A 19761-nucleotide genomic window follows, 5' to 3' on the forward strand; every position below is an offset into this window, starting at 1 on the left:
GGTTGCAGACCTAAAGGGAGGCAGTGAGAGAGATGGGATGAAAATGGGGGCCCTGAAAGGCTGTAATAGCAACTCATTATGGACTGAATGCTTGTGTCCCCTTAAAATTCATATGCTGAAGCACTAACCCTCAATGTGATGGTATTTGGAGCTTGGACCTTTGGGAGGTCATTAGGTTTAGTTGAGGTCATGAGGGTGGGGTCCCCATGATAGGATTAGTGTCCTTATAAGAAGAGGAAAAGAAACTAGAGTTCCACCCCCCGCCCCCACCCCCACACACATCGTCCTGCCATGTGAGGACACAGTGAGAAGTCTGTCTGCAAGTCAGGAAGAAGGCCCACACCAGGGAACCGAATCAACCGACACCTTGATCTTGGACTTCCCAGCCTCCAGAACAGTGAGAAACAAAATCCCTTTGTTAGAGCCGCCCAGTCTATGGTACTTTGTTATGGCAGCCCAAGCTGACTAAGACACCACATTAAGGAGTATGGAGAATTCTGAGGGTAATGTGGAGCAACCGAAGTGTTGGAAGTAGGGATGACGGACTACAGCGTAAAGAATGAATTAGTGGAGTGGACTCTGGTCGTAGGAAGACGAGGCTGTTGTCGCAACCCAGGCAAGAGTACCAGAAGTGGGAGCTGAGTGAATGGAATAGTAATAAAGTCAATAGACTTTGGAAAGATTCCATTTGGAAGGAGTAGTGAGAGAAGGGTAATGCTCACATGTTTTAAATAACATATAAATATCCTCAGTAATATTCCCAGCAAATCATTTTCTGGCCTCTAAACCAAACCACTTGGGTAGTAACAGACTCACCATCTCCAGCTCTGCCTAGGAGAGAGCTTTCTGATAATGATCAACGGCACAGATCTTGTAGCATTTATTGCTTTATCCACTTCTGTTATTTCTTAGACATATGCATGGGGAACTTAGGAGCCCCTCTGACAGCTTCCCACAGCCTGGTCTAACTCTGTTTACCTGTCTGACAGCCCTACTAGCCTGTAAGTCCCTTGCAGGTATGCACAGGGCCATGTTTACAATTGTATCTCTCGCCCTTAGCAAAGTGCCTGAACATTGCAAAATGAATGAATGAATGAATGAATGGATTTTTTAGTCAATTTTTAAAATTGTAGTAAAATGCACATAACAGAATTTGCCATCTTAAGCCTTTTAACTGTGCAGTTCAGTGGTATTAAGTACATTCATATTGTTGTGCAGCCGTCCATCCCCAGAACTCTTGTCATCTTGCAAAACTGAACCTCTATACCCATTAAACAATAACTCCTCATTTCCCCTCCCCCACAGCCCCTGGTGACCACCATTACACCTGTCTCTATGAATTTACTACCCTAGGTACCTCACATAAGTGGAATCATGTAGTATTTATCTTTTTGTGACTGGCTTCTTTCACTTAGCATAACGTCCTCAAGGTTCATCTTTGCTGTAGCATGTGTCAGAATTTCCTTCCTTTTAAAGGCTGAAAAATATTCCATTATATGTATACACCATGTTTTGCTTATCCATTCATTTATCAATAGATGCTTAGATTGCTCTGCCTTTTGGCTATTGCGAATAATGCTGCTGCAAACACGGGTGTACAAATGTCTCTTCAAGACCCTCTTTCCATTCTTTCGGGTATATACCCAGAAGGGGAATTGCTGGATCACATGGTAGTTCTATTTTTCAGTTTTTGAGGAACTTCCATTCTTCATTCCCACCAACAGTGCACAAGGGTTCCAATTTCTCCACAACCTCACCAACACATATTTTCCATTTTTAAAAATAACCATCCCAATGAGTACGAAGTGCCATCTCATTGTGGTTTTGATTTGCATTTACATAATGATTAGTGATTTTGAGCATCTTTTCATGTGCTTATTGGCCATTTCTATATCTTCTTTGGAGAAATGTCTATTCAAGTCATTTGCCCATTTTTGAATTGGGTTGGGTTTTCTTCCCCCACATTCTTTTTTTTTTTTGAGGAAGTTTAGCCCTGAGCAAAATCTGCCGCCAATCTTCCTCTTTTTTGTTGTTGTTGTTGAGGAAGAGTGGCCCTTAGCTAACATCCATGCCCATCTTCCTCTACTTTATATGTGGGATGCCTGCCACAGCTTAGCTTGACAAGTAGTGCGTAGGTCCACAACCAAACCAGCAAACCCCAGGCCACTGAAGTGGAACTTGTGAACTTAACCTCTGTGCCACCAGGCCAGCCCCTGAATTGGTTTTTTTGTTGTTATTGAGTTTTAGGAGTTCTCTATATATTCTGGATATTAATTCCTTATCAGATACGTGATTTGCAAATATTTTACCCCATTCTGTAGGTTGCCCTTTTACTCTGTTGATTGTGTCCTTTGATGCGCAGAAGTTATCAATTTTCATGAACTCCAATTTGTCGATGTTTTCTTTTGTTGCCTGTGCCTTTGGGGTCACAGCCAAGAAATCAATGCCAAATCTCATATTGTGAAGCTTTTGCCCTGTGTTTTCTTCTAAGACTTTTATAGTTTTGTCTCTTATATTTAGGTCTTTGATCCATTTTGAGTTAGTTTTTGTATATATTATTAGGTAAGGGTGCAAGTTCATTGTAAAATGAATAAATTTTTAAAAGATAAAGAAAATCCCCTTCCTTGGGGCCGGCCCTGCGGCCCAGTGGTTAAGTTTGCATTGCTCCACTTCCGGGGCCCGGGGTTTTGCCAGTTTGGATCCCAGGCGCAGACATGTCACCCCTTGTCAGGCCATGCTGAGGCAGCATCCCACATAGCACCAGAGGCACTCACAACTAGAATATACAACTATATACTGGAGGGCTTTGGGGAGAAGAAAAGAAGAAAGAAGAAGATTGGCAACAGTTGTTAGCTCAGGGGCCAATCTTTAAAAAAAAAAAAAAACCCTTCCTAAAATATAGCTTTGCTGTTGGGAGCCCAAAATACTGACATCTATTTTTGCAGGGGTGGAAATCTCTTGAGTATATGAATATACGTCTGAATTCACGTAAAGGGAATGAGTATGGACCTTATAACAAATACCAAAATAAGAATCCCAGCTCTGATACTTACCAGCTATGTGACAAAGGTCAAATTCTTGGTCTCCCTGAGCCTCAGTTTCTTTATCTATAAAATATGGGTAATAATTTGGCAGACAGCAGAAGTCCACAGCTTTGTCAGCTAAAAGTAGTGAAATTTGTAGAAAAGAAACTGGATTTCCCATGCACTGTTGGTGGCAATGTAAGATAGTACTGCCACTTCAGAAAAATTTGATTTCTTAAAATGTTAAATATACATCTACCATCTGATCCAGCCATCCTACTCCTAGATATATACCGAAATGAAAGTATATGTCCACAAAAAATCTTGTACATGAATTCCCGTAACAGCTTGATGCATAATTGAAAAAATGGAAATAATCCAAATGCCGATCAACTGGGGAGTAGACAGACAAAATGTTCTCTATCACTATGATGGAATACTGTTCAGCAATAAAAAAGGAGCAAACTACTGACACAAGCATTAACATGAATGAACCTCAAAAAACATTATGTTAAGTAAAAGAAGCCAGACACCAAAGACTACATTAATGTGAAAATTGTAGAAAATGCAAAACTGTAAAGACAAAAAGATCAGTGCTTATCTAGGGCTGGAGGTGAGAGAAGAAAATGACTGCAAACAAACACAATAGAACTTCTGCGGGTGGTGGAAGTATTTTAAAACTGGATTGTGGTAATTGTTGCACAATTATATAAATTTACTAAGAATTAATTAAAATGCACACTTACCAATAGGTGAATTGTGTGGTATTTAAGTTGTACCTCAATAAGACTGTTGAAAGTGAAAAAGGGACTGTCCTACTTCATAGCAGTACTATTGGAATAGACAAAAACTGGAAACAACTCAAACACCTATTGATAGTACAATGGATAAACTGGATATGTTCATACAATAGAATACTATAGAGCAATGAGAATTAAAGAACTACAACTTCATGTAACTTGGATGAATCTCACAAATACAATCTTGAGTGAAAGAAACAAAATAGTACTACTGTATAATTCCATTTATATAATGTTGAAGAACAGGTAAAACAAATGGTGTTAGAAATCAAAATAGTGGTTATTCTCTGAGTGGGACTATTGACTGGGAGGGAGCATGAAGGGTTGTTTCTGGGGTGTTAATAATGTTTCTTTTTTTTTAAATTTTCTAATTTTATTTCTTCAGCTTTATTGAAGTATAATTGACAAATAATGTTAATAATGTTTCTTGATGTGTGGTTATTACATGAGGATGTTCACTTTATGAAAGTTTATCAGGCTGTGCACTTAGGATTTATGCACTGTTCTATATGTATTTTATACTTCAATAAAAAGTTAGCTTTAAAAGTGCACTTATGGGCCAGCCCTGTGGCCTAGTAGTTAAGTTGGGAGCGCTCTGCTTCAGTGGCCCAGGTTTGGTTCCTGGGCACGTACCTACACCACTCGTCAGCTGCCATGCTCTGGCAGTGACCCACCTACAAAATAGAGGAAGACTGGCACAGATGTTAACTCAGACCAAATCTTACTCAGAAAAAAAAAAGTGCACTTAACTTGAAGAAGAGATCACTGGCGATCTCCAAGTAGTATGTGTGCGTGTCTGTGCACCTGTGTGTGTGTGTGTGTATGTGTATAGGGATGATGAGAGGAACTTGCCAGGCAGAGATCTGAGGAAGACCGTTCCAGAAAAAGGGAGCAAGTAGTCCACAGGCCCTACGGGAATGAGCTTAGCATGTTCAAAGAACAAAAAGAAGGTTTGTGTGGCTGGTGTAAAGTGAATGAGGAGAGGAATGTGAGATCATTCGTTTATTCATTCATTAGATATGTAAGAGGTGTGCCAGAAGCTGAGAAGATAGTCAATTGTTTGGAAAGTTTGGCAGAAAAAGGAAGGAGAAAAAATAGCCTTTGTATAAGGTGTAGGAAAGTCTTGAGGGTTCCTTTGAATTTATACACACACACACACACAGTAAAAGGACGGAAATATTGAAGATGGGGGGAAAAGACTGCAGAAGCAAGGTCCTGGAGAAAACAGAAGAGTGTAGAATAATGAATACAGGTGGGAGGGATCGCTCTGGAAAGGATATGGGAAACCTAGAAATAAAATAGACGCATACAGGCAAAAATTTAGAAATGGAGAAAAGTAAAATGGAGGCATTCTCCAATCTTTTCATTGAAATTGGGAAATGGTCACATATGAGAGTAGGTTAGTGGGTCTGGAGAGTTATTTATAAGAAAGATGAATTTAAAAGCTCTTTTTTTCCTTAAAACGTAATTTAATGCAGAAACTTGGATCCTCTGATGCACCCCTGACCCTGTTAGCTGTTCTCTGCCCTGCTGAGCTCTCCAGAGGGCAGCCCAGGCATTCTAAAGTGTAAGGTGCCAGGCCTCTAGCAGGCTCCCCAGCACTGTCCCAGGGCCCTCGCACCATAGACATGCAGTTCCACATCAGGCACAGCCACCCACAGAGCAAGCTGCCCGCCAACACGGGTCTTGGAAATTCACAGAGAAAATATGCAAAGCAGGTTGTCCTCTACGTAGCTACAATCAGTTATGATACACAAAATATGACTTAAACATGTCAAGAAAGATGAACGCAAATACTTTGAGGAACTATTACAGCCAAGATTATTTCATGCTGTACCTTTACCATTTATTGGATATTACAGTAAGGGGCCTGAAGATAACACCATTTTCACCTTGTGGAGATTATGGAGGACATTATGAACAATAAGAAAATTCATGCTTCATTGCCCAATTTTACTAGGGCTGACTGTCTAAGTTTTTTTTGGCATAAAAAGATACCAGTATGTTGATATTACAAATCAGTATAGATTATCAAATTTTTTCTTTTTGAAATTTGAGGAATGGTCACATCTTCTAACAATAAAACCAGTGGAAACGGCCATAGAGGCATGATGGGTGGCGTAGGCTGGTCAGATCACAAAAATGACATACAGATATACATTTTACCTGATAAATATACTATAGATAACATCACTGATTCAGGTCCTCAACTCCCTGGATCACCAGATGACAATGTGGTATGCAGTTTATATAACAAAGAATTTATTTATTTGACTGTATCAATATCTAATAACAATTTTATTCTCTGAAAGATTTTGTAATGAATTGAATGCAAGATGACTGGGTGATTCCTTTGAAATTCTATATTTCTTTCAATAGATGAGCACAACAATGTTGCAGAGCTTGCAAATATCCTTGAGATGGACTTTTTTCTGGTTAAGAATAATATCTTCGTGTATAACTGATTAGTCTTTGCCCATGAGGAGAGACACGTAATAAATGTGAATCCACTTCATTCATCATGGTGGAATGTTCCATCTGTAAACAGACTTAAAAATACTTTTGATCCTATTGATAAGGAGATCTGATCGGTGGTTACCAGGGAAAGGGGGGGGTGGGGGGAGGGCACAGAGGGGGAAGTGGTGTACCCACAACATGACTAACAAAAATGTACAACTGAAATCTCACAAGGTTGTAATCTATTATAACATTAATAAAAAAAAAAAATCAGTTCACTACTGCTTAACCTAAAAAAAAAAAAAAAAAAAACTTTTGATCCACAAAAGATATTTCTATCACAGGATGGTGAGGAAAGTAGTTCCTGAACAAGAAGCTTTGTCAGCTCTGATACTCATACAAATAGTCAAGATCCAGCGGACACAGCCAGGATAAGCAGTTTGGATCCGTCTACAGGACACACAAAGCATATTGCTTTCCTATTTGACTCAATTCTTACCTTTTTAATGATGGGAAATCTTTCATCGAACGTTGGCAAACTCTCACCTAAGTTTCTGGACAGCTTCCTTACAGGACTAGAAAAGGTTCAAAACACTGAAGAAGAAGTGAATACTGCAGAGATATTTTGATCAGGCACTTACTCTGAGAAACACAAAACTGTCTCTGCATCATAATAATGATATAGTTGCACAACTGCCTAGCCAGAACAACCCAATTATGGTTTTCTTCTGAATCTCTTACACTGTGAGAGCCGCCTTTTTGTTGTTGTTGTTGGGAAAGATTTGCCCTGAGCTAACATCTGTGCCAATCTTCCTCTATTTTGCCTGTGGGTCGCCACAACATGGCCACCAAGGAGTGGTGTAGGTCCACACCTGAGAACTGAACCCAGGCTGTCCAAGAGCATGCCCAACTTAACCACTAGGCCACAGGGCCAGCCCTCATGTGAAAGCCTTCTTGATTTGGACCCTGCGACTTGCAGCAGAGTTCTAAACAAAAATTACACATTGCTTGTTTCCGTGCCTCCTCTCACTAACAAATTCAGTCCATTGGCAATAGTACTCCTCAGAATATTAGGCCAGTTATCCAGAAGTCACTGCCCAGAAGTCAGATGCTCATTTCTTTTACTGTCCAAAGGTACAAGACTTTAAAAACCATCAGATATATTTCAGGGTTATTATTGAGCATTAGTAATGTTTTGAATTCATAATCCTGAAGTGATTCTTACTCCAGATTAGCTCATGATGTTGAATGATGGGATGAAACCTTTTCCATTTGGCAAAACAGAACAAGGAGAGTTTGCCTGTGTCAATATGCGTGTTGACAAAACACTGCAAATATCAAGGAGCAAAGTGGGCTTGCAGAGATTTCTGTGGATACGTCCCCATGTCTACGCTTCTAGTCAACAAACAAACAGAAAACTTGGTGGTGCTTCTGATGAGAAAGAACCTGCTTTAACTTCCGGCTCAGAGCAAATGAAAGTATAGAATCATTTGAAATGGTCATTGAGGAAGTAACGGCAGATTCAACAACAAAACAGAACTCATGTTGCCACAACAGAAGCCAACCAGTTTCCTCTTGAGCTGTGCTTTCAAATTCCACTGTTTAGCTCTGACTTAAATTAGAAAGTTTGTAGAAAAACTGCTACCCACAACATAATTGAAGAAAGCCTTCAAAACTGTGACATTTCAGTAGAAAACTCTCCAGACGTCCTTTGTTCACTCATTCTAGGAAGGTGCTTCAATGCTGAATATTCACCCTGAGGCCAGATTTTTCAAGTTTGCTTAACTATCTTATACTGATATGGAAGTTCCATTTCTTGCAAAGAATGTAATAGAGATGGCATCTTATCAGAATGGAGTAGAGTGTCATCTTTCTCGCTTCTCGCTGCTAATCTTTATTTGCAATAACTTACTTGCATCATTTGTTATTCACCCTTGGTGTCTTTTTATCTTTCTTAAAATTAGCTTTATAGTGCCAGTCACTGAAAAGCATACTGCTGGTGCAGTATAATTTATACTTAAATGATGTTAAAATTATGTTGTGTTGTAGTTTGGAAAACATTGAATATTGTCTGGAGTCTTGCTCATTATAGCATGCCCTAATGCAACAAGAAGCTGCTTTTTTTTTAATTGGCCCGCAGGTTGTTTCTTTCTTTCTTTTTTTTTAACAAAGAGCTTTTCAGCACTGTATTTGTGTCTTGAAGCAATCTGCACTTCATTTTATAAATCTAACGATAAACTTTATAGGCTTTATGATGACTGTTAACATTTATAAGCAGTCACTATGAATATTGTAATGGTGATTTTATGTGTTAGTTTATCAAACATAAATCTTGTTTAATTTTATGTTTTGTTCCTTACACTTTCGGGGATAACGGAAAGCAATTTAACTCTTCCTGTGACAAGACTTCTTAGTATTTAGAATAAAAAGAGCATAAAACAATAAACATCCAGTATTGAGAGACAGTATGATGAGGCATTAAGAATTCCTATGGGTATCTATAAATTATGTCTATCAGTTGAACCCTGTTGAAGGTATGCAAATGAGCATAGCTATATATAATTTAACCTTGTTTTATAAAGTCTTAACTCATAAAGATTCACTGATATTTCATGAGAAGTTTTGGAAAACACTCTTTTTTTTAATCCATTTAGAATTTATTCAAAGTGCAATAAGCAGCCCTTGATGTTATCATAGTCCAATTTGCATTTTGTTTTTATTTTTTTATAACAGCTTTATAGAAATATAACACACATACCATACAATTCATCCATTTAAAGAATACAATTTAATGGTTTTTAGTATACACAGAGTTGTGCAACCATCACCACAATCAATTTTGGAACATTTTTACCACCACCCCTTACCCTTTAGCTGTCATGTCCCATAGCCCCCATCCTCCCCAGCCCTCCTTTTTGTCTCCATAGATTTGCCTATTCTGGACATTTCAAAGAAATGGAAACATACAATATGTGGTGTTTTGTGACTGGCTTCTTTCACTTAGCACAATGTTTTCAAGATTCATTCATGTTGTGACATATATCAGTACTTCATTCCTTTTTATTACTGAATAATATTCCATGGTTTGGGTATACTATGTTTTATTTATTCATTCAACAACTGATGGACATTTGGGGTTATTTCCATTTTTGACAAACATCCTATTTTTAAACAATGTTTATTTGTAGACTTTCTCACTCAGTTTGGGTTTTTCTTTTCATAGAATCTTTATGGAAAAATAGAATTTTTCTATTTTGGTAGCAATGATTGTTGCATGCTATCACCTTGATTTAAGAATTTTTCTGTAGTTGCTATACCAACTGATATAAAGTCGAATATGGTTGGAAACCAAGGATAGTGATCTCAGGTTAGAAGTACACATTACAAGCAGTAAGGCTGTGTCGGGTGATCTCTACTTCTCCCTTTTAAGTGTCCACACATCATCCTTTTAACAGTCCCTTGAATTTTGCTAGGGGTGAACAAACATCTCAAGGGTGTGTGGTCTTTGAAGTCCAGATTCTTTCCTATTTTGGCAATCAGGGTGACACTTCCACTTCTAGGACTTTGCTTCCACACTGTTCTTCGTGTCTCCTCAAAGATCACTGACAAGTTCAGCAGTCTTACCCCAGATTTGCTGAGCACTCTAGGAATCCGTCATCACAGCGGGACATGGAAGCTCACGTGCAAAAACTAGACCAGCAGCGGATGGGAGACTCCGCCGTGTCAGAAATACTTTTCTGGCTTGACTTCTCAGTTTCGCTTTGCTACTGCTTCTCCCAGAACCATGTGCTCAGTGAGTTTTTCTTTCCTGCTGTAATCATCCAGTCCCATTCCAGCTATAGTCTGCAACTGACGACTTCTGCTTGTGGACAACACGCAAAACAAAGGCATGGAGCCTGGCTGACCAGGGTTCCAGTCTCGGCCCACCACTTCCTGGCCGTGTGACCTTGGGCAGGTGATTCACCTCTTTGGGACTCATCTGTGAAACAGAGGTCACCACTGGCCTCGCAGGGTGTTGTGAAGTATCCACGCTGAACCTGACACATAGGAATTGCACTCAGCAAACGTTCGTCTCCCGGATCCTGCCAGGACACCTCTCAAGGCGCCTTCAACGGCAGCCCACGCAGCAGGGATTGGGCCTCGGCTATATGTCGGCCCGGGAGTGCTGTCATACTAACAACATAGGAAATAGCTGCCTGCTCTCGAAGAGCTTGCAAGGTATTCGGGGGGGCCTGCTTCCGCCGCCTCAACTGTCCTCACGGCGGTCCTGGGAGGCCGACAGGGAGGGAAAAGGGAAGAAAGGGACAGAGGCTCCATGGGCGAACAGAGACCTATCTCCTCCTCCTCCCCAAAGGCACGTGCTCGTCCTGACCACAGGACCCAAGGTTGGTTGTTCACGTGTCTGTCACCCCCACAAGACCGCAGGCTACCTGACGACCCCCCAGGTCGGGTTCTTCTCCAGGGGCTGGGCACGCAGTGGGCCCGGGGCCTGTTGGGCCTTCTCACTCGCGGGGCGCCGGCCCGCTCGCTCGTCTATAAATGGGAGCGGGAGCGTCACACTCGGTGCCCCTGCCCGCCAGGGCCGCAAGTCCCCCAGGTCCCCAAGGAAAAGGCCGGTGGGCGGCAGGAGAAGGCGGGAAGCCCAGCCGCACCCAACGGCCGTTGGCGCTTGCCCGCCACCTGCCGCGGCAGCCCAGATTGGCTCCTTCCTTTGCCAACGCGGCGGCTTTAGCCAATCGCCAGCGAGGCCGGTCGGGAGGCCCCGCCCCGCAGGAGCCAGCCCGCGCGCTCTAGGCGGTGGGGTGGTTTGCGGAGCCTGGGGTCGCGGACCCGCCGCGTGAAAGGAGGGAGTGTCCTTACACTCGAGACCCTGGGCCGCTGTTAGAAAGAGCGCTGGCGGGGCGGGGACAGGGGGGACAGAGGCTTGTGTGACCCTGGGACCCTCTTCTTTCCGAGCGTCTGTCTTGCCATTTCCACAATGAGGTTGGCAGACCCGAGGCGGTGTGTGAGGCGGGGCGCAGGAGTAACCCTGGTGGGGAACAAAGAGGTAGACGCGGGGATCCGCCCGCCCGGCATGGGAGTGGAGGGAGGCGCGCGGAGAACTCTAGGCGTGACGGTCCCCGCGGAAAGGCAGCGGTTGGGAGGTCGCCACCCTCCTCGGAGCCCTGGGCCCCCCAAGCTCCGCCCCCTTCCCGCAGGCCACGCCCCCGAGACCTAAGTCGCGCCGCAGCCCGCGCAGAGCCCACTGCACGCCCGGCCCGCCGCGCCTTCCGACAGTCTGTCTGTGCTCGCTCGACGCGCCGTCCGCCCGCGCACCGACAGCCGCCCGCGCTCGTGTTCTCCTTGCGGCCCGGTGAGCCCGCGCCGGCCCGCCCCAGCCCTGCGCCCGCTACCCCGGCCACGCTCTGCCCTCTCTCATTTCCCTCCTCTCCTCCCAGCCTATTTTGTGTTTTTCCTGTCTGTTCTCTGTTCTTTTTCTTTCTTTATCTCTCTCTCACCTTTTTTCTATCTCCTTTTTGTTCTTTACCTCGCGTTCAACTGGCTGTAATTTAAGCCTACTCCCTCCCCTCGGCCAGGGGGCCCAGCCCTGCCTTGGCTGGGGGCCCCTCTGCACGTGTACGATGACCGGAACGACCGCTCCCTCCGCGGGCGGCTCCAGGCCATTCCCGGGGCTGTTCTTGCTGGGAGGAGGACTTGAGCTGCTTTGCCCGCCGCTGCAGGGCGCGCTCCCAGCCCCTCTTAACATCCGCGCAGCTCGGGTCTGGGTCCTAGTCGGGTCTGGGTCCTAGTCGACTCAGCGAGTCTCTGACCTATCGGGACCCGCTCACAACACTCCCACGGACCAGAATCTGCTGACTCTGTTGGGGGATGCTTCTCCAGAGCCCCGAGGGCACTAAAGCAGAACTCTGGAAGAGAACTGATGTGGGATACTAAGAGAGGAAGCAGATGGGGGAGGGAGGACTCCTGGCTTCCTGTCCCCCCTCCAGTGTGGTCACTTAATCAGTCCCGGCTGCCCTTGGTGAAATGGACCCTGTTCCCTCCCGCCACCCCCTCCCCACGCAAGGACTGAGTAGGCTTGTGTGCCTTGGGCAGGTGGCCCTTTCCTTGCTGATATGTGGTCCTTTAAGGCGAATTTCATTTTCTAAACTCTCCTCCTTTGCTTTCACCCACAGGACACATAGTATGACCATTAGGTGTTTCGTCTCCCAGCCATTTTCTATGGAAAACCAAGGAGATCGGGCCATGATAGCCACTGGCAGCTTTGAAGAAAGGGATGCCTTTAGAGAAGCTTGATCTTGGAGAACTCAGCGTGAGACCTTACTAAGCCAGGTAAGAGTCCAGTCTACGGGAGACGTCTCGTGCTGCCTCCTAGCCCTTTGGTCTAGGGGCCGGGGTCAGGAAGACATTAGCACCACCACCCCAGTGAAGTCGCTCTTCAGAGTTCGCAAAGAACTTTCATATATCCCTGGTCTCATTCTGGCCATTAAACTGACTCTGACAAACCAAGGAGGGTGGTCTCCATTATACAAAGGAGGAAATTGAAGCCCAGATGGTCCAGTGATTGGCCCTGTGTCACCCTGGGAGTCAGTGGCAGAGCTAGGACAGGAACCTATTGTTCTAACTACATATTATTGAGTCCAGCTTTGACTATCTCTGAGACTGAGATTAGTAATCAGGTGTATTTTTTTAACACTGAAACTGGTTATTTGCTGGGGACTGTAAAATATGATTAACTCTTTCTAGGCCTGTTTTACTTACTTTTCTTAGTAGGGTCTTTAGCTCAGGTGACTGTTGTCCCCATACCCACATCTCTGAAGGACCAGGGCAAACCCAAAGCAACATTCACAATGGCAGCTGAACCTCTATACATTCATCTTTGAGGTGGAGGAGGGCCAGGTCTTACTCTTCTCTGGCCTTCACAACACTCTGCAACCCAGCTCAAGGTCAGGACATAATAGACTCATGTCATCATGTCTGACGGCCAGAAAAGGGACACCATTTGCCTGAACCCTCTCAGAACTATCATAGTGACAGAAGAGAACTGGGTTGGGTGTTGGACTTCCTCATGAGAGCCTTGCCTGTGCCTGGGGCTAAGAAAACAGGAGAGAAATGTTCTGGGCAGCAATACAAAGCAAATAGCATAAGCTTGGGAGCCTAAAAGATGTGGCTCTTACTAAGTTCCCTCATCTGTAACATGGAAGTAAGAGCAGCCACCTCAAAGGGCTGCTCTGAGGAGTAAGTGAGCTGATTGAGTGCCCCAGGCAGTGGAGTAGGGGAAGGTGTGGAACACTTCCTGGGAGATGGATGTGTCAGAGCAGGGAAGCTGGGGAGTCTAGAGCACCTTCATCAACCCATTCTGCCATTTGAATGCCAGTCTTCACTGAGCCTCCTGTGGGCCAGGTTCCAGGGAAACAATAAGGCTAGGCCCCACCCTTTAGGAGCTCTTGATGCAACTGAGTAGTAAGTAGCCTCTGGATTTTCCTGGTTGCCCCAGTCACCTGGGTGAGAAGCCCAGGAGGAAGAAGCTGGGTGAGCTGTTTGTTTCCATGGGTCTCTGTGTTCACAGCTGACTCCCACCACATCCTCCCTCTGCCAGCCAGCTCTGTCTTCCTGGCCCCAATGACAGGGGCAGCCAATCAGGCTGGGCTCAGAGCAGCTGCTCCTATGAAGTCAGAGAAGTGATCTCAGGGGAGAGAGAAGCAGGTCACCCTCCCCCATTGGGGTGCTGGGCTCACTTCCTCCTGAGGCAGCAGAGGAGGGCGTTGTTCCAACTCTGAGAACAAAATGGAGCTTTTGGTTTCCTCTGTCACTCTTCATAGCTCTGACCTGGACTTCCCCATCCCCACCGCTTTTACGGTGAAGATATAGATCCCCTATGTTGGAGGAGAAACTGTCCAGACAGGGAGACAGTTTTCCCTGCATCACACAGTAGGCCAGGCGGAGAGAGTCCAGTGACTATGCACTTACTCTCAGCCCCAAGAATTGTCCAGTGTCCTTCAAGCCACAGCTAAATTTTACCTTTTCTGATTACCCACTCTTCCTTACCTCTCTCCCGATGGAGTTAGTTGTTCCCTCCTCTGCATTTTGAGAGTACGTCCTGCAAGCCTGGAGTGCAGCTTGAATCACCTGCCTACCCCCTGTGCCTGGACAATAAGCCCCCTCTAGAGTAGACAACATTGTCTCCTGTGTCTGAACCAGTGCCCAGCAAAGCTGTCGTGTTGAGTGACTAGCAAGCCCAAGCTGTGTGGGGGCTGGGGAAGAAAATTAGACTGATGGGCTGGGAGGGGACTGAATTGGACTTTTCTTTCCTTTTCTTCTAGACTTAGATAATTCCAGACCCATAGGGATCTCTCCTGCTTAAGAAATCCAGGGCATAAGCTTGTGGTTTTGTGCCTGTCAGGGCTTGATCTGGCTGAAACTTTTTCCCCACTTTGGCCTGTCCTCCAGACAGATCTGCAGAAGTAGGAATGTGGGTATGATCACTGAAATCTCTGCACTCAGCAGACAGGGCTGGGCCAGTGCCTGTTTGTGAGGCAGCACTGGATAGCCCTGATCCAGACTCTCCCTGAGTGAAAGGGAGGGAACTCCGCACAAGATATGGACTCCTCTGGCAGGAGTTGCCTCTCCAGCCCCTATTTGGGTTCCTCCAGGGAACTCACTCCTATTCCCCCTCACAGGGCTGCTCTGGTCCTTGCTTAGGGAGGTGGTGCTGTCAGGGAAGGTAAGGGTGAGGGGGTGAGCAGGGGTGCCTGGGGATACTGCTCCTCATCGGGCTTCTCTCTCCTTGGCTTAGATTCCGGCAGAGTTCCTCTATCTCGTCTTGTTGCTGATTGAAGGTGCCCCCTTCTCCAGTTTTTCTCCATCTCCTGGGAAATCGGCATCATGGTTGGGTTCAAGGCCACAGATGTGCCCCCTACTGCCACTGTGAAGTTCCTGGGGGCTGGCACAGCTGCCTGCATTGCAGATCTCATCACCTTTCCCCTGGATACTGCTAAAGTCCGGCTGCAGGTAAGGGGGGGAAGCCTGGGGGTCCTGATGGTGTCTGATCTGCTCCCTTCCCAAGACACAGACTTCTCAAGGGCCAGTGGGGTGTTTGAGACTGTAAACTTTGGAGCATAGGGATGGCAGGAGATGGGGAGGGCAACCTTCCTATCCCTGTAACCACCGTGTCTTTGCCTTGTAGATCCAAGGAGAAAAGCAGGGGCCAGTGCGGGCTGCGGCCAGCGCCCAGTACCGCGGTGTGCTGGGCACCATCCTGACCATGGTGCGCACCGAGGGCCCCTGCAGCCTCTACAACGGGCTGGTCGCCGGCCTGCAGCGCCAGATGAGCTTTGCCTCTGTCCGCATTGGCCTCTATGACTCCGTCAAGCAGTTCTACACCAAGGGCTCTGAGCGTGAGTGTGGAGCTGGCCCATAGTCCCCTTGGCCTTTTCTTCTCAGTGATTGATCCTAGTTTACTATGCTGCAAAGCTCCTTTAGTCCCCAAGATCCCTAGGAGAATCAGAACTGAGAACTAGAAGGGGCCCTGATTCTCCTAACGATTCCTGAGCACCTGGGCTGTGCCAGGCTCTGAGCAGGGCATCATCCCATGAAGTCCTCACCACCACCTTGAGAAGAGTAGGTGGTGCCATCCTCATGTTAGAGATGAAGAGACTGAGGCTTGCCGCGGGGAGCAGACTTGGCCAAGGGCACACAATGGTGAGCTAGAAAACACACCCAGGACTTTTGCCTCCAAGGCCAGCACTCCTCCATTTCATCTCCTCGGCATGCCATGCCCACCCGCCATTTTACACATGTGGAAACAGAACCCAGATCAAAAGGTCACCTTTTTCCAAGATCACATGGCAGGGGGAAGAGATCTGGGATGAGAATCCAAGTCTTATGAGTCCCAGTCCTTGGGAAAGCCACTTCTCTCTGAGCCTTGTTTTGCAGATTTGTCACGTGGAAATGATTCTCATTTCTCAGTGGTGTCGAGCAGATTAAATGAAGTGAATGAAAATGCTTTATGAAGAAATCACTAACTCTCATTCTGTCCTACTCCTTGCTGTGTCCCAGTGCCTAGCAAGTAGTAGACACAGTGATACTTTGATGCAAGGAGTTATTAGAGCAAGAGCTAGTCTGGATCCTATTCCCAAAAAGCAAGAGGTTACAGTGACATGGTGGTTTTGGTGGAGAGGCATGCCCAGCTGGCCGCTGACCCCCATGGTTCTCCCACAGATGCCGGCATTGGGAGCCGCCTCCTGGCAGGCAGTACCACAGGTGCCCTGGCTGTGGCTGTGGCCCAGCCCACAGATGTGGTAAAGGTCCGGTTCCAGGCTCAGGCCCGGGCTGGTGGTGGCCGGAGATATCAAAGCACCGTTGATGCCTACAAGACCATTGCCCGAGAGGAGGGGTTCCGGGGACTCTGGAAAGGTCTGTACCAGGTGTTTCTTTCTCCCCATCTTCCTCTCCCCCCATTCCCTGGTCTCACATAGACACTGCTTCCTCCTGTAGGGACCTCTCCCAACGTTGCTCGTAATGCCATTGTCAACTGTGCCGAGCTCGTGACCTACGACCTCATCAAGGACACCCTCCTGAAGGCCAACCTCATGACAGGTGAGTTAGGGTAGATGATGCTGGGTCTCGCCCTTCCTCCAACCAGAAATCAGGTGTAGGAATCTGTTTGCCTGAAGACCACATCTTTTCATCCTGTTTCCCCTCTGCTTGTGGAGCGAGTTTCTCTCTCCCATTTGCCATATTGAAGCCAACTGCGGCAAAGCTCTCATTTTGCACATTGAGGCACTGAGGCTAGATTGGCAAAATGACTCCTGTGTCCTCAGGAGAGCTAGCTGGAGTCTCCGGCTCTCTAAAACCACGAGACCCCTAGCTACTTAAATAATCTCTCCCCTTATGGAATGATGGGGCAAGGAGTCCTGACTGCCTTGCCTACTTCTCCTCCTTGGCAGATGACCTTCCTTGCCACTTCACTTCCGCCTTCGGGGCAGGCTTCTGCACCACCATCATCGCCTCCCCTGTCGACGTGGTCAAGACGAGATATATGAACTCTGCCCTGGGCCAGTACAGCAGCGCTGGCCACTGTGCCCTTACCATGCTCCAGAAGGAGGGTCCCCGAGCCTTCTACAAAGGGTGAGCCTCTGACCCACCCCGCCCAATTCCAGGCCTCCTATCACTCAGTTGGGAGAGAACCACCTGGGACTGAGCAGCAACCAAGTATCAAACTATTTTTGATCCTGGCCCTGGTATTTCACTGGCATTCTCTCATGCTCTTAACTCCTTCCCAGAGTTGCTATCATCCCTACTTTATGGAGGTTTAAATGGAAGGGATTCTTGCTCACAGCCACACAGCTGTGAGGCTATTACCTGGGCCTTCCCAACCTCCTTTGAGACGAGCAGCTGGGTTGGATTGGATGCCAGGGCCCAGCAGGGTAAGTGGGAGGTGCCCCCTGTGACCTGTGTTTTCTCCCCTCTAGGTTCATGCCCTCCTTTCTCCGTTTGGGTTCCTGGAACGTGGTGATGTTCGTCACCTATGAGCAGCTGAAACGGGCCCTCATGGCTGCCTGCACTTCCCAGGAAGCTCCCTTTTGAGCCTCTCCTGCTGCTGACCTGACCACCGCTGGCTTTGCTTTGGCTTCAGCCAGGCCCTGCTTCCCTTTTCCTCCTCCTCTCCTTCCCTTCTCTCTCCCCCCACCCCTTCCTTCCTCTCCCTTTCCCACCACCTCCCTTCCCTCTCCCCACATTCTCATCCCTCTTCCGTACCCCATCTTCCATTGCCTCTCAGTCCTGGTGGAGTTGACCCCAACTGACCCTGTGGGAGGCCTGGCAACAGCCAGGATTCCAAGCCCTCAGTGCCCTGAAAAGTTCAGCCCAACTCTTCATCCTGCTCCCAGCCCAGCCCCACCAGCACATCACCCATAAAGCAACCTCAACCTTGGTGTCTCCTCCCTCTCTTGTAGCTGTTACCAGAGGTCTTGGTCGAATGGGCCCTTTTGATACCTGGTAGACAAGGGAGGAGCCACTTTGAAAGGAGTATGTGGGCTACCTTCTACCCCTAGCACCCAGCCTGGGACCCATGGAGGTCATCTAGTCCATTTTGTTTTCCAGACCAGGCCTGGGGCTGAGGTGGCAAGTGAAGGAGCATCCCACAGTCACAGCAGTGGCCTCGCCTCCCCTTCCCCTGCCAGGCCACTTGAGCTTTCCCTCACTCAGTGCCTGGTGCTCCAGCACCAACCTTTCCAACCTCCCAGCTGGCCCCAGGCCTGTTTATCTGCAAAGTGAAAGTGTTCCCATCTGCCCTGCATTTCCTGTGCTTCCTGGAAGATTTAGAGGAACTTCGGAATCTTAGGTGCTGTGGGCTTATTTTATCCCGTTTTACAAATGGGAAACGAACCTCCCCAAAGTCCCGGACTCAGTGGGGACAAGTCAGGCTGCTTCCCATCCTCCAGAGTCACACCCTCAGGAGGGGGCCTGGGTGCACCTGCACTGGGTGGAGCGGGCTGCAGGGCAAACATTGGCTGCAGCCTGAGGATACTTTCCACTTCGAGTCTCGCCCTCTCCCTGGGCTAGAGATCCCAAGGAGATGGTGACAAGCCATGGCTTAGCCTGCACAGGGATGTCAGCCTTCCTGCCTGCCTGTCCTCAGCGGCAGTAAAGCAGGTAGGCAGGGCTGCTTCTGTTTCAAGGGTTAGGGGACTCTGAGGTCCCGGAATACCCGAGGCCTCTCCTGCAAGGCTGGGCCCTCAGAATTAAGTCACCCAGGACCATTTTATAGATGTCTGCAGAAGCTGAGGGCTGCGACAGGTCACACAGGCAAGGACACAGGAAGACGGCAGCTGAACTGGGACTCTGACTCAGACTCCTCCCCGACCCTGTGGACTCGTCCCCCAGGGGCCAGTGCTGGGGTCCTACCAGAATCCTGTTGGGCAGCTGTGGAGCCAGGCCCAGAAAATAATGACCTCCCACTTCCCACAGCCTAAAGCAGCTCATGCTGCTGCTCCTTCCCTGCTGGTCATTCCTGGAGGCTAGGCCCTTCAGTGCTTGGGCAAGGAGGCCCGGAGAAGGAAGGAGGGCCCAGGATTTGTCACCTTACTTCCTTCTTCTCACAGGCTGAGCTGAAGCCTCGTAGTCTCCAAGAGGGACAGGGTTGGGTGCCATGAGTTGAACCTGGTTGAAGGTGGCAGGCAGCCCAGCCAGGCTCTTCTCTGCTGGGCTACAGGGAGTCAGCATAAGTGGAGGTGCCGGTCAACGCACCTTAATTCTCACATTAATCCTGTGGGGCAGGCTGTCACTGTTTTGCACCAGAGGAAACAGGTGCAGTTTGTTGCCCTAGGCATGTCTGTCAGCTGGTTCATTCACCAGCCTTGTGTCCCAGACACTGGACTGGACGTAGGCCACCAGGCTTCATCCTGGTTCTGAGCATGATCCTGGGACAATGAGGAGCTGGGAACAGTGGTAGGAACCACGGCAGTGTACCGGTAGGCCTG

General features: G+C 47.4%; 1 protein-coding gene and 2 pseudogenes across 3 annotated transcripts; all 3 read left to right on the top strand.

The window, feature by feature from the left end:
* The first annotated feature begins 537 nt into the window (after positions 1–537).
* Positions 538–6418, top strand: LOC139084255 (protein FAM91A1 pseudogene; annotated as a pseudogene).
* Positions 6419–7521: 1103 nt separating this feature from the next.
* LOC103564429 (protein FAM91A1 pseudogene) lies at positions 7522–8187 on the top strand (annotated as a pseudogene).
* Positions 8188–9083: 896 nt separating this feature from the next.
* On the top strand, positions 9084–18212 carry LOC103564423 (dicarboxylate carrier SLC25A8). Of its 3 annotated transcripts, none has more exons than XM_070625861.1 (9): positions 9084–10665; positions 11479–11633; positions 12454–12610; positions 15075–15289; positions 15465–15675; positions 16499–16693; positions 16775–16876; positions 17227–17407; positions 17752–18212. In XM_070625861.1, the coding sequence occupies exons 4-9, from the start codon at positions 15164–15166 to the stop codon at positions 17864–17866; spliced, it is 930 nt and encodes a 309-aa protein (XP_070481962.1). In that variant the 5' UTR covers positions 9084–10665; positions 11479–11633; positions 12454–12610; positions 15075–15163; the 3' UTR covers positions 17867–18212. The 3 variants fall into 3 exon arrangements, with proteins under 3 accessions (XP_070481962.1, XP_070481961.1, XP_008538391.2); XM_070625860.1 differs by having other exon boundaries at positions 9950–10498; XM_008540169.2 differs by lacking the exon at positions 11479–11633 and having other exon boundaries at positions 9973–10498.
* Positions 18213–19761: the final 1549 nt, after the last annotated feature.

Source organism: Equus przewalskii, chromosome 6, assembly GCF_037783145.1.
Source record: "Equus przewalskii isolate Varuska chromosome 6, EquPr2, whole genome shotgun sequence".
Classification (NCBI taxonomy): domain Eukaryota; kingdom Metazoa; phylum Chordata; class Mammalia; order Perissodactyla; family Equidae; genus Equus; species Equus przewalskii.

What these genes read in the sequence shown, in the direction of transcription:
- LOC103564423 (XM_070625861.1), top strand. Translation starts at nt 15,164, where the DNA reads ATGGTTGGGTTCAAGGCCACAGATGTGCCCCCTACTGCCACTGTGAAG. An exon ending in CTACACCAAGGGCTCTGAGC is followed by an intron (nt 15,676 to 16,498) that starts GTGAGTGTGGAG and finishes GTTCTCCCACAG; the next exon opens with ATGCCGGCATTGGGAGCCGC. An exon ending in GAAGGCCAACCTCATGACAG is followed by an intron (nt 16,877 to 17,226) that starts GTGAGTTAGGGT and finishes CCTCCTTGGCAG; the next exon opens with ATGACCTTCCTTGCCACTTC.